At 44.3% G+C, this 17546-nt stretch overlaps 1 protein-coding gene across 1 annotated transcript; it reads left to right on the top strand.

The window, feature by feature from the left end:
- The first annotated feature begins 7898 nt into the window (after positions 1 to 7898).
- Positions 7899 to 9672, top strand: PHLDA1 (pleckstrin homology like domain family A member 1). Its single transcript, XM_075932078.1, has 2 exons — positions 7899 to 8876; positions 9451 to 9672. Exon 1 carries the CDS (start codon positions 8394 to 8396, stop codon positions 8841 to 8843), a length of 450 nt encoding a protein of 149 aa, XP_075788193.1. The 5' UTR covers positions 7899 to 8393; the 3' UTR covers positions 8844 to 8876; positions 9451 to 9672.
- The last annotated feature ends 7874 nt before the right edge of the window (positions 9673 to 17546 follow it).

Below are 17546 nucleotides of genomic sequence, written 5' to 3'. Positions count from 1 at the left end.
TTTTTTTTCATAATGTTTTAGTGATTTAAAGAGGTCTCCATTTTGAACACATCAACTCTGGTTTATATTTTAAATTGCTGTACAGGACTAATGTGTTATTTCAAAGAATCTATACAAGTGTAGAGGAAGTAGTAATCCTTTTAATAAGTCAGTCTAGACAGTTCTCCAAAGTGGAAAGCTCTGAGTTTTTTGTTTTTTCTTCAAACTATGACTCTGGGAAGTTGAGCTTGAGGACTTCTTAGTGCAAACTGCTTGGTCAGTTTGGGACCAATATTCATGTATAGCAGGTACAAGGGGAATAGACAACTGTTGGTAAATAATGGAGACAGGTAACAGGACTTAAAAAAAAATCTAGATGAGGGTGCCACCTCAAAGAGAAGGAGTTACTCTCCTGGGTGGTCCTTGAGAGGAAATGCTGGTATAACCAAATCTGGCCACTTTGTCAGCTGAAGTCCGTGTCCAGGACCAACCATCAGCTCCCATCTGATTAAACCAAGTCACTTTCATATCCTGAACAACATCCCGGGTCTCTTTTTGCTAGGCCACATTGCAACCAGTACTACTGTAATGGGTTTGCTAGGTTCCAGCTCCATTGTCTGGAGGCCTGGCTCTGATCTCTGTCTGTCTGTCCCAGACACAGCATGAACAGTGTAGTGACAATTGCCATCCGCGCCAGGATGTTGATCATCTGGTAGACAAACCAAATATGTGAGCATTGGAGCGTTTCTTGCCTCCCAGACCTGACATGACAATCATGGACATATTCCTCGTATTTGTGCAAGAGGGCTTTTGCCCGAATGGGAGCAGCATAGTATTTCCGCAAGAACACTGACGATCTTACATGAGATCGTCAGTGTTCTTGTGGAAATTCAAGTGGCCAGTGTAGATAGCTGGCAAGTTTTTCCATAAAAGCAGCTGCTTTTGTGGAAAAACTTGCCAGTCTAGATGCAGCCATTGTGTATAGAGGCAATCAGTTTACAGAACTAGTATATCCAGAGCCATACCCCAGCTTCTGTTGTGTACCTTCCAGGGGTTCAGAACTCACTAGCAGATACCCATAGTTGGCATTTTGCCACCAAGCAGTGGAAGTTACACAATTCAATACTGAACAACCTCTTACACAGTGGAGCACATCATCTCAGAACTAGTTTGCCTCTCAAATGGAAAAAGATCAGCATAATTGGTCCAAGCAATGCAACAGCAAGAGTCTAAGAGTGATGCTTTCATGCCCTGGATGGGCCACTTGAATATGCCTTCCCTCACATCCCACTGTCACCTCACTTATGGAAAATTCATTATGACAAAGCATGATCATTCCATTGCAGTCAGTTGGTCCTGACATGGCCCGAACTATGGATTTTTTCTGACTCAAAAATGTCCCCCTTAATAATAATTCACTGTTCCAAGCTTCCGAATGAGTGTCACTTCTGCTATCAGTGCAGCTCTTCTGGTGTTGGTGGGCTAGGGCAAGCTTAGCAGGTCCAGGAATGTGGCCTTTCACATGCAAAAGTTCTGCAGCCACCGATTTTAAAAAAGTGCAAAAATAATGGGATATGGCTGGAGAATGTTGCATGCTAGGACATTGATCCCCTAGTTCAGAGATCCTTGGGTGACTCATTACTGTTCCACGACAGATTGTGAAAATTTCCCAAAAGGCATTTTGCCTGACCAGAGAGCATGGCATGCTGGGATATCTACTTGTGATGCATCACTCTGCATCAGTACAAGCTCTCTTAGGGTACATCTACACAGCAGCATTAGTTCAGAGTAACTGATGTTGTTCTGAAATAACAGTGCATAGCTATGCTACAATCCTTTATTTCAAAATAATGTCAAGCTGGAGGACTTCTTATTCCAACTCATGGTAGCCCTCATTTCACAAGGAGTAAGAAGTCGAAGGAAGAGTGTTCTTCCTTTGATTTCCTGCTATGTAGATGCCACCAAAAGCCGAATTAAGCTATTTTGACTTAAGCTATGCGATTGACACAGCTGAAATTATGACTTTAACCCTGCTGTGTGGATGTACCCCTAGTAAGTAGGTGTGTCAACCAAATTTAGTAGTATAGATGTGGCCTAAACATATGTTAAGAATTTCTCTTTTGCTTTTTGGAGTGACTGGGCATGGAGGGAATATTAAAAGTTGCCTAGATTACCTAACCTCTGCATAGCTATATTTCCTTCATATGGTTTTAAACATAGCTGACCTTATTTTGAGAACTACAGTATTTTGAAGGTATTTTCCCAGCTAAATAATAGATATTGTAACCATCTTTTTTAAACTTAGGAACTGCCTATGTTAACATTCAATAATTGCTTTGGGAAAAGTTGCTATATGATATACAGAAATTAAACCTGCTCCTGCAAAACTACCCTCATGTTCTTTCTGATGCTTTCTCTTTCATTTGCCCTGAGACTTACAATCCTGGGCCAGATTCATAATCTGGGTTATTAAACACTCTTCTCTCTCTCCCCCTCGCCCCCTTTGTACTACAGAAGTGGTGCAAAAGCACTATAATCGAGCTGCAAATGCCCAGCAGAGGAGAACACCTAGAGGTGCATCTCTGCCATAACTCCCTCCTCTGCCTCAGTCCCAGGTGTGTGGGGAGGTATGATGGAGCTCTGCTCGGTCACATTTCTTCACGGTCTTAAGGAGCCATTTATGGAGCCTTACGATATGTGCTGTGCTACAATGTAGCTGCTTCCTTCAGTGGTGGTCAGGGTTATCCCAGTGCTGTAGGTAACCACCACCATGAGCACCAGTAGCTAGGTCGATGGAAACATTGTGTACCTAGTCATGTCTACAAGTACTAGGTTGTCATAACTTTGATGCCGGGAATGTGAATTTCACATCCCAAAGCAATGTGGCTATGTCAATCTAAATTTTAAGAGTAGACCAGACCTAAATTGTACATACTAAGGGTATGAGAGTTCTAAAGAGGAAGGGTCCATTGAGGTCTCAGAACTTACAATTCTAGTAGCAACTTTAAATTGTGAGGGTCTGGGCTGGTCATAAAAGTCAGCGTGTTGGAGTCAGAACCAACTCCCACTACTTCCAGTGCTGAACAAAGCTTGATGTGAAAGAATCTAATCCCACAGGGCATGGCTTCCTCCCACTGGGATAATCTCTGTATAACTCCCTCTACATGGATTCTTGTAGTTGTTCCACTCAGCTGGAGGTGTATTGGCTTCCAATGAACATTCAAGTAGAATTCAAGGTGTTGGTTTTAACCTGGAAAGATCTAAGTAAAACTGAAATAAAATTGTCTTTTGTGAACAAGCCCCAAATGGTTGGGCACGTGGTTACCTCAGAGACTGCTTTTTTCCTGGTGCCATATTCGCACTGCTGAGAGGAACACCAAAGGTACTTAAGTTGGAGCCCCTTGAATGTAAATAAGCGGGTGCTGCTAGAAGGTTATTCTTTGTGAACGGATTTTAATTTTGGAATGTTTGTCCCCACCAACCCACCCTTGCTCTGGCTCTGGCCCTGGCCAGTTTTTATCTTTCTGAACTCTGTGACAGTGGGATCAGTCCGGGAGGGGTGGGGGTGGGAGGGGGGGGGGAGTGTGGGGGAGGCTGGGCTGCTCGCTTGTTCCTCCTGGCCTGGCCAGGTGACTAGGCAAACCTGAGCCAGCATTGTCCCCAGCTACCGGGGAAGGTGTGGCTGGGGGCCTGGGAGCTGCCCTGCACTGGGGCAGGTGGGAGGGCTGAGACCTGTCCTGCTCAGAGAGGAGAAGTGCTGGGAGCCTGGGAGCTCCAGACTGGGATCTACCCTGCAGTGGGATGGGGAGGGGTGCGCTGGGAGCTGTCTTGGCCGGGGGGGGGGGGGGCGGTTAGCTGAGAGGAACACTCGTCAGGGAGTGGGGCAGGGAGCTGCCCTGGCTGGGGAGCTGGGGGAGCTGCCCTAGCTTGGGAGGGCTGCCCAGGCTGGAGTAGAGCAGGGAGCTGGAGGGGAGGGAGTGCCATGCCTCCACTCTGCCAACCCTCTCCCCCAGGATTGGGAGCCCCTCTATGGCAGGATTGCCCCACACATCTGTCTCTGGCTTCAAAGTTGAGAGTCTTGTAATATTGTGTACACAGCTGTAGTGTCTGTACCACTGCACTCTTCTATTAGCAACCTCACTGGGCAAGCAAACAATAGGGGGAAATACAAGAATAAGAAGGTCTATCATTTATATTTTCAAGGATCAAGTTAAAAATTCTTCCATCTTGCAGTTTTAAATTTTGGCACTAGGAGGCATCTAAACATCAGCTATATCCAAAGAGCTTGCAGAATAGGAGAGTATAGAAACCGTTCATAGGATATCAGAACTAGTAGACCAAGTAGATATACATTTGTGACACAGAGGTCCCTTGGTCGCTATTCCTTGCAAACAGCTCTCAGTTCAGACCCTACAGACTTATTACACTAACCACATCATACAGAATATTTATCCATAAAAAGTAACATCTATCTACAGAAAACTTATAATTTGTCAATAGTCAGAATCATTGCAAGATGTATGTATGGTATGGGCAATATTTAAGGAATAATGTATTGAAAGTGTGCTTTATGGATTGGAATAAAAATTAGTCACTAGGGATACTGTGGCTCATTGATGACCCATTCATGCAGGGAGAACTATCAAGACACCCTGATTTTATCTGGCCTTTCTCCCTCCTAAGCTTACCAACAGGAAATGATTAGAGATAACTACAATTGAAACCACTTGGGGATAGAAAAGGAACACTACAACAGATAGAGGTTTGCCCTGTCTGAATAGGAAACAAAAGGCCTTTTTCAGTATAACACACAATAGGGGGGAAATATTTTGGATTCATTCACTTAGGAGCAAGGGAGCTTTTGTGAATTTGGATTCTGGGTCTTGTGAAACCAGCCAGCTCTAAAGTCTACTGGGTTTGCAGTTTATGGTTTTGGTTGCATTGTGCCCCTTGTTTCAATCACTTTCTTTTTTTTTTTAGTTATTTTTTTATTTTCACTTACAATAAAACAAAAGTTGGTTTATTTAAGGGCTCAAGAGTGTTGTGTGGTTTCCAAGAGTGATGTTTTAAGATAAAACCTGTAAATGGGGGTATGCTGTACCTTTGGGTGGAAAGGATCTGGAATTTCTGTAAGTAGTCAGTATCAGAGGCTAGAGATCATAGGAATAAGATTCAAAGTGGACTGGGGTGCACCTCTTGTTAACCTGCAAGGGGAAGTTAGGGCTGGTAATTGCCAAATTGAGAGTTCTTGAGTTTCTGAATCCTGGTTGAGTGAGAAAGCTGACACAGTCTGGAATAAGCAAGACAGACTCCTTCATGCTGGAGACAGGGTGTACCATAGAAACTCATAGCCCTGGGTGCCCTGAGAACCATCACAATATTTACAGTAGTTTGAATGGATACTGGTGCAGGAATGACCCTATATATGTCAAAACTCTTACAGCATCCCATGTAATTCAGCATTATTATATCTTGTTCTTCTCAAACAATTCAAAGAGCTGTAAAGGAGTTTTGTTTCATAAAGTCACTAATCCCAATATATCAGTCTAGGAACTTGGATATTGTTCCATTTTAAAAGTAAATATTTGGATCTTTAACTGTTCAAAATTTTATTATTTTACTGTAAGTCCAAGTTCCACAGAAGGGCTGTCTACATGACACCTGCTACAGCAATACAGCTATTGTAGTGTAGATGCTTCCTTTGTTGATGGGGAGGGATTTATCTCTTGCTGTAGTCGAGCCCACAGTAACAGCAATTAGAGTCCCACGCCACTTTGAATCCCACTGGAGTGCTGCTCTGTGCGACTCTGGCTATGTCTAGACTGCAGCTCTTTTCTGAGATACCAGAGGTATCCCGGAAAAGCTATTCTGAGTCTAAGGAATGCATCCGCTTTTCCAGAAAAAAAATTCAGAAAAGCAGATGAGTTCTTTTGCCATCCCTATAAGCCTCCCTTCATGAGGAAGAAGGGATGGCTCAAAAGAGAAGGTTTTTCTGAAATTTGGCGTCATGTAGACACACCAAATTTCAGAAAAGCCTCTTTCAAAAGAAAAGCAGAAAAAGATACTCAAATTGCTGTTTGCAATTTGTGTATCTTTTTCCGACTTTTCTTTGTAGTGTCCTACCCTTTGAGAGCTGGGTGTGTGTGTCGGGAAGGGGGGGGGGGCTGCAGTCCAGGTATCACTGAGGGCAGGCTGCTCCTGCCCCTGCCCCTTCTGCCCAAGGCCTTCCAGGGCAAGGGTGCCCCCCATATACACACACTTTGCCCAGAGTTGGCCCTGCTGGTGGTAATTATTTCACCTGTCTGAGGCCAGGTCTACACTACACCCAGAAGGTCACAGCTAAGGTGTGCAACTCCAGCTACATAAGTAACATAGCTGGAGTCAACATACCCGAAGCCAAGACAGTAGGAGGTGAACTGGAAAAATGCTTCTGTTGACTTCCCTTACCACTCATGGCAGAAAGGAGTACTGGTGCCAATGGGGGCACCCTCAGTATTCGATTTAGCGGGTCTTTACTAGACCTGCCAAATCAGACTTCAAAAGATCAATCACCAGCATGCTGATCATAGTTCCTGCTAAGGTGTATGCCCCCACCCACCTCCTCTGGAGATCCACACGTCCGCACTTGGGCAGCAGGCGGTTGCTCTAGCAGGCGGGACTGGCTGAGACAGTGTGGTGAGGGAGCCACTGGGGCAGGAGGCCAGGATGTGCCTCAGCCACATGACAGGGCAGGAGGGAGGCCTGCTCCAGTGGCCGGAGCTGCCACATTACAGGAGGAGCTAGGGCGTGTTCTGGCGGCTGAGACTGGGACCTGCTGAACGATGGGGGGAGATAGGCTCTTCGCCAGAGGCTGGGAATGGAACATGCCACATGGTGGGGGACAGAGGGAGTTTTGCTCCAGCAGCCAGGAACAGGACATGCTGCATGGTAGAGGAGGCGGGGTCTGCTCCAGAAGCTGGTAACAGAACATACTGAATGGCCAGGGGAAGGGGGTTCTGCCCCGGCATATGGGAATGTGTTAATAAATTGGGTGCCACAGTGGCACACATCCAAACAAGAGCACATGACCTCAATATTGGTGCACAAGCCAAAACTCACTCCACTCATGATTGGAAAATCTTAGAGTGAATATTGGTGTTGCTCCTCCAAGAAGTGAAGAGGTGGCCTGAGAGGTGATAGCTGAGTCAGCAGAAGAATTCTTCTATTGACCTGGCCTCCAATGCCTACAGCAGAGGTTAGGTCGACATAACTGCAGTGCTCAAGGCATGTCATTTTTCACAGCACTGAGCACTGCAGCTAAGTTTAATCTAATTTTTAAGTGTAGACCAGCTCTTAACTAAGTTTGTATCTATTTTTTTCTCTCTCTCTACTTTTCCATTTAGGCTATGTCCACACTGGATTTTTGGTCTTCTTGTAGTGTATGTTAGAATGCCAGTTAATGTGTTCATTAACAGCCTTGTCAGTGTTTCTGGCCATACATTACGGTTTGTTTCTTATCAGTTTTCTAGGGTGAACAAGCCTCAGGCACAAAGGTTTGTGCTGTGAGTATACTTTTAATGAAGTATGTCCATTAGCTTTAATGAGCAGTTGACCTTTGCATGTTTTATGGTAGGGGTGCTGAAAGCCACTGGACCGTATTGTGACCCATGTGTATGATGGACACCTATTCAAGTTGCAACCCCAGTTCCAGCATCTATAATTGTAAATGGCTTGAGACTTGCTGCTTCATAATAATAAATAATTACTAAGGACACTTAGCTTTTATCTAGAGCTTTTCATCCCCTGATCTCAGAGTTGCTGGTGCGAGCCAGGCGCTTAGATGAGGCTGCAAGGATAATAAATGAGACTGTTGAAAGCTGTAAGCCGAAGATAAAATAGCGCAGATCAGATTTAACCATCACTGCAGCGGGGAAAGTGATGTGCTGAAGGCGGAGTGCGAGGCGACTCCTCAGGGCGCTTGACCCGTGCTGGGCAGACCTGGAGCCAGCCCCGCCGCTCCCGGCTGACCCCGAAGGGAGGCGCCTGCAGGAAGCGCGCAGGGCGGCAGCCCCATATTTGGAAGGGAAGCCAGGGGCGCGGGGGCGTGAGAAAGGAACGTGGCGCTCGCCCGAGCTGGGCTTCCCTCCGCCGGGTGTCACTCTGGGCTGGGCAACTCGCGCGGCGCCTCGCAGCAGCTGCCCCGGCGGAGCGGCCAGACCGATCGCCCAGAGCCGGGCGCTGGCTCCGCACGGCCGCTCGCTGCCCCCGCCGCCTCGCTAGACCCAGGATCGTCCCGGCGCCCGCCCGCTCGCCCGCCCGCCGCCATCCGTTTCGGAGCAGGGCTCGGGCGCGGGGAGGAGAGGGCCCGGCTGCTGCCTGCCCCGGCGGGAGGTGGCTGCGCGGCCGGGCGGCGCAAGGCGCCCCCTGGCAGGAGGATGCTGGAGAGCGGCTGCAAGGCGCTGAAGGAGGGCGTGCTGGAGAAGCGGAGCGACGGGCTGCTGCAGCTGTGGAAGAAGAAGCGCTGCATCCTGACCGAGGAGGGGCTTCTCCTCGTGCCCCCCAAGCAGCCGCCCCCGCCGGGCCCCGCGGCCGCCGAGCCGCCGGCCGCCAAGGCCAAGGAGCTGCACTTCTCCAACATGAAGACGGTGGACTGCGTGGAGCGGAAGGGCAAGTACGTGTATTTCACCGTGGTCATGGCCGAGGGGAAGGAGATCGACTTTCGGGGCCCGCAGGAGCAGGGCTGGAACGCCGAGATCACGCTGCAGCTGGTGCAGTACAAGAACCGCCAGGCCATGCTGGCCGTCCGCTCCACCCGCCAGAAGCAGCAGCACCTGGGCCAGCAGCACCCGGGCCACCGCCTCCGCAGCGCCTCCAACTCCGCGTAGGGCGCCCGAGGTCCCAGCCGCGGCACGGCCCAGGTACCGCCAGCGGGGAGGGCGCGCCGGGCTCCCCGCTACCCTGCCTCCCCTCCCCCGGGCTCATCAGCGCGGGATGGAGCTGCGCAGGGCAGGCCACTGGCGGGAGGCTGCCAAGCCGTGACCAACCCGATCCCCTCCCCCCCAGGCTCCCAAGCGCCCTCGGAGCATCAAACTTTAAACACCAAACCCTGGCTAACTTGCCCGCCAGGGACTCCCTCCGGCCGGGGGCGCGGGCGGGAAATAGTTTCCTCGAGGAGTTTCATACACTACCGGGGAGTGCTGGTGCCTTTTGTGCCGACGGAGTGCCGGGCAAGAGAGCGAATGGTCCCGAGCTCTGGACTGTCTTCCATGCTCCACCAGCTCCTGTGATCTTCCATCTCCTGCCCATCCATTTGTGCCTGGCTCACTGTTGCAGGAATCTCTCTCTCTCACACACGCGCGTTGACTATCTGTGCACCTACCATTTGGCATTCAGAGAACCGGTTCCACACACACAAGCAGCTTAGCTTGACTCTGTGTGCCCACAACCTGTGTCAGCTCATTCCCTTCCTTCTGTGTTCTTTTCTTCTCACAGGTTGAATTCAAGCAGCACTTCAGGCAGCGAGACTGAGCACATTTCTGCGGTGAACATGTTTCAGTGGATCAAAAAACTTGGCAAACAAAGGAGAGCAGCAAGCAGGGAGACTGGGGAGCATCAGTTTAACCCAGCTATTTTTCTGCACAGTCCCTTCCTCTGTAAGGGGGAAAACATTTCAAGTCATATGGACTCTAACTACTATTTATGAACCTTGGAAAGGATCATCTGGCATGATGGGACTTCTAGGACACATGGCGTACTGTACATTTATTTTATTTTATGGTTATTTATTAGGGATTTTTAAAGGCTTGTTTGTTTGCAAGTTGTTTCTGAATGTAGACCATTATCCAGAAATCGAATTTCAAATCAAAATTCAAAGCACACCTTAATTTCCTACTGAACTACAACCTTTGGAGAGAGAGAGAGGTTTTGGGAGAAGCCAGTGATTTATATGGCCATGTGAATTTTAGGTGATTTTCCACATGGAATACAATAGTTTATATTTGTATCCAAAATATTAGTTTAGGAACTGTTGTTATATTAACATGGAAAGTATAATGCATGGTGTAGAACTAGGATAAAGATCTTAATGCACAACCAATAGCTTCTCTCCAGGGGTTGGATGTCACCAGATGTCAAGGGGAAGCACATTAAAATATGGAAGATGAATGTTACATTTTATATGCAAATCAGTATGCAGAAAAATAATCCAAGTCATTAGCATGAGATAAAATACCTTTGTTTAATTTATCACGTACAGCAGTTAAAGTGGGAACTCTGACCAATTTGATTTGTGATATAAGAGTGTCACATTAAAATTATATCAAATTTATGTGCTCGCTTATTTTATGTTATGATAATGGTTGTAAGAACTGAGAACTATATATTAAAACTTCTGTACATTTGAGTTCAAAGCTCTTTTGATACAGAAGGTTTATGAAAGGGCCATGTTCTTGAACTTTTTATGACTGATTTTAAATGTCTTGCATTGAAAAATCCCACTGTTTAAAGTCCATCTTGTAAATGTCTTAAAGTGTTTAAATGAATTGTTTCAGTCATAATTTTCATAAATTGAAAATTGCTGTATTGCTGAGATAAATAAGTTTATTTGGGTGTGTAATATAAGCAGATGTTGAGAGATGTGTTGAGATCTTGTCTGTATTATGTTAACGAACCCCGTAAATTTAGAAAACAAAGCATTAGGCATACATGTCTCATTTCTCCTGTTGAAATCTTTGGGGGTTTTGCTGTTGATTTCACTGGGAGCAATACTGGCTAGTAGGCCCTGATCCAAAAAAGCAAGTTATGCCAGTGCTGATGCACTTTGCTGAATTGGGCCCTTAATGTAGTGGATTATTTCCCATTTTGCATGGCTAAAGCTCTCTACTTTGAAATAAATGGTGAGAAGTCCTTTAAAATCTGATGGTACCATATGGCCTGTTATCTATAAGTCAAGGTACAGAGCTTCAGCCAGGGAACTATTTCTTTTTACCATCTAATAGGGAAACTGCGCTGCCCATGTAGAAACTATAAATGGAAACAAAGTCTTAAAAGTAATATGTTTAGGACTTTTTTTTGAAGCTTTAGCTTTACTTTAAAAATAGATCTCATTGGTTTTAGTTGCATAGCTCATATAGTTTTTAGTAACTTCATAAAATGAAATATGAAAATGATATGAATGTGAGATCTTAAGCAACTACTGCATTTGAAGGGTAACTTTTAATTTTCTGTCCATCTCAAATAGGAGCCCCGTCCTGCAAGGTGAAAGTTCATTCTGCTCCAAGGTACTGAGCCTCTTCCAGGGTGAAGGAACTTTTTTCTAGCCCTGATCTTGCAAATGTATAAGTGGCCCCATTAATGTCTTTGGGACTATTTATGTGAATAAAGTTAAGCATGTGCATTAGACAGGTCTACACTAGGGGACAAAGCCAAATAAACATATGCATCTCCAGCTACAAGAATAGCCTAGGTGGAGTTAACATACCTTCCTTCAAATTTCCGCACCATTCCCACTGTGGAAGGTAGATGGGAGAAACTCTCCTGTCAACTTCCCTAACTTCTCAGGACCTGGTGGAGTACCGGAGTTGATAGGGGCACAATCAGTGGTTGATTTAATGGGCCTTTACTAGACCCACTAAATCAACCCACGGGAGATTGATCTTCTGGTTAGTGGAGACAAGGTCTAAATGTTAACAGAATTAAAGCTGAGCCCTGTAAACCCTCATGTGAACAGTCCTATGGGGCTATTGGAGGTCAGCCCCTTTATAGGGATATATATTGACTGAATTGTAATGATAGGTTACAATTGACTTAAGAAAGTAATTCCTTTCGAGGCTCATTGAAACTGAGGATGTTCAGTAGCTTGCAGGAATGGGCCCTCAGTCTGGGAGATGGCAAAGAAGAGATCAAAAGATCTCCTGCAAGTACAGGAGCTAGTTTTCACATCTCATTCCATTTGCCATTTTCATTCTGTCACCTCGTAGATGATTGTGCTGGAAGGGGAAATTACAAAATAGATTAATTTGTAGTGGCTTCTTCAAAACCATTACCCTTGACTCTGTAAAACATCTGCCTTTTAATAAGTGCCTAAATATTGGTTTCTGGGAAAATGTAATCTCTTTTTCAGAGCCATTAACAGTTTGTCAGGTAGCTAATCCCCTTTCAGATATATACTTCTAATACAGAAAATTTACCATTCAAAATATGTTTAGCTAGGTACAAATAAATGCAATTATTCAAAATATGTCTCTCTCTGCTCCAAGTTTCATATTTCACTAGGAGATGCAATCTTTCCTAACCTACACAAGCTTGATCCAAAGTCCTCTGACGTCAAGACTCCTGATGCTAGAAGAACATCCATTGTCTTCAGTGGGCTTTGGATCAGGCCCTAAATAATTAACTTTGTCACTTTTCCTTGATGTGTTTGGGCTTTAAAAACAATTAAGGACATTTTTAAAGGTTTAAATGACATTACGGTTCTGTCTCAAACTGATGAAGGGCAAGACTTTCAGAATCAAGTCTGATGGTATCATTAGCTCATGCTTTAATACTTTTTTCCGCCAGGTTGAAATCAAAGTGTCCTCTTCTAAGTTGCGTTTCTTGGTTTATGTTGGTGTGAAACAGACTCTTTCTGCATTATTTGAACATTATTTAAATGTTAATCTTTTATCATGAACAAACTATTGCTTGTTGATATTGCCAAATGCATTACTTATTTCCCATTATGTTTTTAAAACATTGCTGTTAGCCCAGTTGCTGGTGTGGCTGGTGAACATATCACAAATTCCACTTCTGAGTTGGTATCTGTGCTTGTAGTGTAAGTAGATGGTCCAATGGATTGTTGGAATGAGAGTGTTCATTCCCTCTGCTCAGCAGTGTGAGGATAGTCTCGCACATGCTACTTGTGCTGTCCCAGTGTCAATAGGGCTTCAACTTCTGGGGCATTCATTCTGTTATCTTTCTCAAGTACTAAATGTACTACCCTCTTCTTGAGAACAGTAGCAATATAGACCAACTTCAGCTGGGCTTGTAAAGATTTATGTTTGTTTTGTTCTTTTCCTTCTGAACAGTCTTCATTGACTCTACTTGATTAAGTAGTGATTGTCCTTGTCAGTAATAACTACTCAAATAGGTACAATGGATCCTGCACCATCCATGGCAGAGCAATGTATTAAATCCTACTGCAGGTTCATGAGGAAAGTAACCATGATAGCCCCTCCCTTTAATGGAAGGATAGAAGGGGTGTAGAACTCAAATGAATGTAATAGAACACAAACAGCAGTGCCAGCAAAACAAAAAGAGATGCTCCATGTATCAAGCAGCAGTGTGGAAAGTTGGTTAAGAAAAGGTCAGCCTTTTATGTCATAGTTGAAGACATTGGTGCAAACAATCAATGTGCTTGCATATAAGGAAGGGCAGAATTCAGCAGGGAAATTCAAGCTGTGACACCATTCTGTAGGTCAATAACTTCATATTCAGAAGTAAGAAGTTCAACCAAATGTGATCTTCATTACATCCTGAAGTAGCTGCTCTTCTTTAAAGTTCATGATCTGTAACTGCTGGCTTCTGACCATTGGCTGCAGTGATGTACCAGATGTTTTCTAGCATATCCCATCATGAGCTGAAATATCAGTGTTGTCAGATTTGTGTGTAAATACGACTCATAAATGATTTCTGAGAGATGTGATTTATTTTTCATATTTTTCAAAATGCATTCCATTTCAAATAAAGAGGTATCTATTGAAATGAACTGGTGCCATGTTGAAGGGACTATCTTTTGGGGCTACAGCTTCTTAGCGTAAAAATTTGTAAGAGGCTAATCTATATCCCACTGAAGTTAATTAAAGTCTTTCCATTGAGTTCCGTAGGCTCTAAAAGTGGTGTGTGGGGTTTTTTGAAAGAAAACATGAATTCAAAACAACCAAAGGTTGAACATCTCTAGTCTGGCACCTTTGGGACTGACTGGTGCCGAATCAGATAATTTGCCAGACCATGGGAGGTCAGTGTTGTCTTCTAGCAGCATTACTAGCATGTCCGCTGCTTGCTGGACTCTGAGAAGGTATTTAGGGGTAAATTATAGCTAATAATAACAGAATACTGAGAGCCAGGACTGGTGGCTGTAAACAAACTTTATGAGACTGTGGGAAATTTGACCACACATGATAAGTGGATATTTTACTAACTAAAATCATGCCAGACTATGGATATTGCTGGACCAAAGAATGCCAGATTAGAGAGGTTCAACCTGTAGAGCTTTCCTAAAAGAAGGGCTGATTGAAATAACATTATCATCTGGTTACTTTTCTACATAAAGCAGTTATAAGGTATTCAGTCAAGATCTTGTAGCTGTTGCAAGGATGGACTGCTCTTTGGTTTCAGCATTGTCATAGATGTCCACCCACATGGACAGAGGCCTCATAACTCTTTTATCAGTGAGTATGGTAATTGCTATGTATGAGGTTAAGAAGCTGGATAAGAGTCTAAAAAGCAGCCTAAGATTTGCCATGTTGCTTTTCTATCAGTATCTAAAAGCCTCTGATGGAATTTCAAGCAACCTTAAATAGCCCGGAAAAGACACTTCAAACATTAGGCGTATCCTGTTACAACTGCACTGGCTCCTTATATGAGCAAAGGAATGATGTATGAAAATAAAAATGTGCAACTGCCACTGTTGCTTTTGGGATCTCTGTGGAATGATAACTCTTCAGGTGTGTCCAGCTGCCCCAGTGAAGTGAAGCTGTACTACACGGAGTGTCGCGACGTAGCACTTTATAAGTTATGTTAAGTTCAGTTGCATAACATTCATTCTCTGTCTGGCTCTTTCGTCAGTATGTATAACAACACATGTTCACCATTCTCTCTCTCTCTCTTTTGTGAGAAGACAAAAAATATCTGCTCTAATGTATATTTCAAGAAAAGTTCAGGCCAGAATATTCAGCTATAGGTGCCTAAAATATAAGCACTTTTGATCCATAAACAGCTTTATTTTTTTAGAGCTACTGAGCGACCACTTCTCCTTCTGAGCTTCTGGGACTCAATTACTTTTAAAAATCAGGCCACTGTAAAGTAGGTGTCTGTCGTTTTTGGTTGCTTAAATCTTAAGCTTCTAAGGTTGAGAATGTTGCTCACAGCTTTTAAAGGCTGAGATCAGCTGTTACCTTGTATTTGTAGCTTGAAAAAATGTTTAAAGAAAACTAGATAACAAAGGAATATGAATGTATAATACAAAAAGAATTTTTAAAAGAACTCAATCTATTAGCCTCACAAAGAGAAGGTTAAGGGGTGACTTGTCAAGAGCTTACAAGTATCGACCTGGGCTACAAATATTTAATAATAGGCTCTTCAGTCTAGCAGACAAAGGTATGACGAGAGCTAATGGCTGGAAGTCAAAGCTAGATGCATTGTTAACTGCCAGGGTTATTAAGCATTAAAACAATTTACCAAGGATTGCTCATGATGGATTTTTGATCACTAGCAATTTAAAATCAAGATTGGCTGGTTTTCTAAAAGATCAGCTATGGTTCAAACTAGAATTATTTTGGTAAAGTCCTATGGCCTGGGTCATACAGAAGGTCAAATCCCCCGCAATTCCTTTTGGCCTTAAAATCTATGAATGGTTAGTCATACTCAGTATCTTCACTAAGGTTGACATTAATTTCTGTTTGTAAGGCACAACTTCTAAGAGCTATGTCCAACTGAGTCTTAAGTAAATGCTATCATGCTGCCTTAAGTCAGACTTCAGTGGTAGATAGGCCTTGTACGTGCATTGTGCACACAAATGAAGTTCATCCGAGGTGAACTGGGCTATTGTCTTCCTCCATAAGGGCAATCATTTTAATAATGCCTTCTAGAACAGAGGTTCTCAAGCCGGGGCTTAGGACCCGTTAGGGGGTCATGAAGATATTGCATGGGGGGTCGTGAGCTGTCAACCCTCACCCCAGGTCCTGCTTTGCCTCCAGCATTTATAATAGCATTAAATATATTTGTAAACCTGTTTTTAATTTATAAGGGGAGAGGGTGTCGCACTCAGAGGTTCTTGCTATGTGAATGGGGTCACCAGGCTGAAAGTTTGAAAACCACTGTTTTAGAAAGAGCTTACTTTGATGTAAAGCAGGAGTGGGGAACCTTTTTTGGGTCGGGCTGCTGACCCACAGAAAAATCAGTCGATGGGCCGGAGGCTGTGGGAAGGTGGCAGGGGTGGGGTGGAGTGCCAGTGAGGGCTCACTAATACTGGGGGAGACCCTAAGCCTTGGTGGCCAGATTCAGGCAACCTAGGGGCTATATGTGGCCCCGAGGCCTTAGGTTCCCCACCCTGATGTAAGATAGAAAGAATGCTATATGGAAACACTAGCGGGAGTTACCCGGCTTGCTCGGGAAAGTGGAGGAACAAAATTTAGAAAAACAGTAGTCCATTATCATTTTTTGAATGGTAGAAAAGTTGCACTGAGGTTTATAAGGATTAAAATATATTTAAAAAATATAAAACAACCAATTTTACATGTTATCATCAAAAACTTTATTATAAACTGTATTTTTTGTTTCATTATTCTTAACAAATATGTACACATTTTTTCCATTTCCAGCTCTTGAGCATGCAACAGAGTTGTCCATGTGAAAAGCAAAATGTCTCCAAATGAATTCCAACTACTTTCAGTGACTGTCCTTGCGCTTTGTCAGTATACATTGTTGAAATATAAGTTGACAGTTGATATGACTAAGGTGAGGAGCCTGAGGGGAGAGAGGGGGAAGGGAGTCGCATGCCTGCTGCCGGTGCCCGAGCCCGCCCTCAGCTTCCTTGTCCCTCCGCTAGCCTTAGTGAGTGACTGGCCTTGCCGCTTCCCCCAGGAAGCCACTTCTCCCCACACTGCCAAGCTCCATGCAGCTTGGGGGAGAGGCATCGGTCTCTCATATCTTCTCTCCCACAGTCCCTTAAAACCTTCTCCTGGATGACATGTTATCCCTCCGCCGGCCTTAGTGAGCGACTGTCCCCGCCACTTCCCTGGGAAGCCGCTTCTCCCCGCACTGCCAAGCTCCGTGCAGCCCCGGGGGGAGGTGTTGGTCTCTCATCTCTTCCCTCCCACAGTCCCTTAAAACCTTCTCCTGGATAAAAGGTTATCCCATGCAAGGTTTGGTTGCGGTAGATCTTATAGGGTCCAAGTTATTAGCGCACAAATATACAAACATTCTCCTTTGTATATTAGATTAGGAATCATTGCAAGATAAACGCAGGATTTATGGGTCTGATCTGCAACCCACTGAACTCAATGGGAATCTTTTTACAGATGAAAATAGATTTTGGCTTGGGCTCCAGAATCATAAATTACTATGCATAAATGCATATGCACATTTAATTCTTTGTGTGTGGGTGCGTTGTTTTGTTTTTTAGTACCTTTGTGAGAACTTAAATTATTAAACCATCTCTTAAATTCAGTCATTTTTTAAATGACTGAATTTAAAAGAGTGACACTTTTGATTGCTTTCAGTATAACTTTCCCATCATCGTGAAAATACTGACTACCTTTTAAAAAATACGTCACTTTTCCAATGATTTACTTGTTTGCAATTAGTTGCTCTGATGAGAATAACTTATCATT

Source organism: Pelodiscus sinensis, chromosome 1 (assembly GCF_049634645.1).
Source record: "Pelodiscus sinensis isolate JC-2024 chromosome 1, ASM4963464v1, whole genome shotgun sequence".
Taxonomy (NCBI): domain Eukaryota; kingdom Metazoa; phylum Chordata; order Testudines; family Trionychidae; genus Pelodiscus; species Pelodiscus sinensis.
The sequence above is the reverse complement of the archived record's forward strand: the minus strand, read 5'-3'. Positions and strand labels throughout refer to the sequence as shown.

Coding starts and splice junctions, on each gene's coding strand:
- PHLDA1 (XM_075932078.1), top strand. CDS start 8,394: ATGCTGGAGAGCGGCTGCAAGGCGCTGAAGGAGGGCGTGCTGGAGAAG.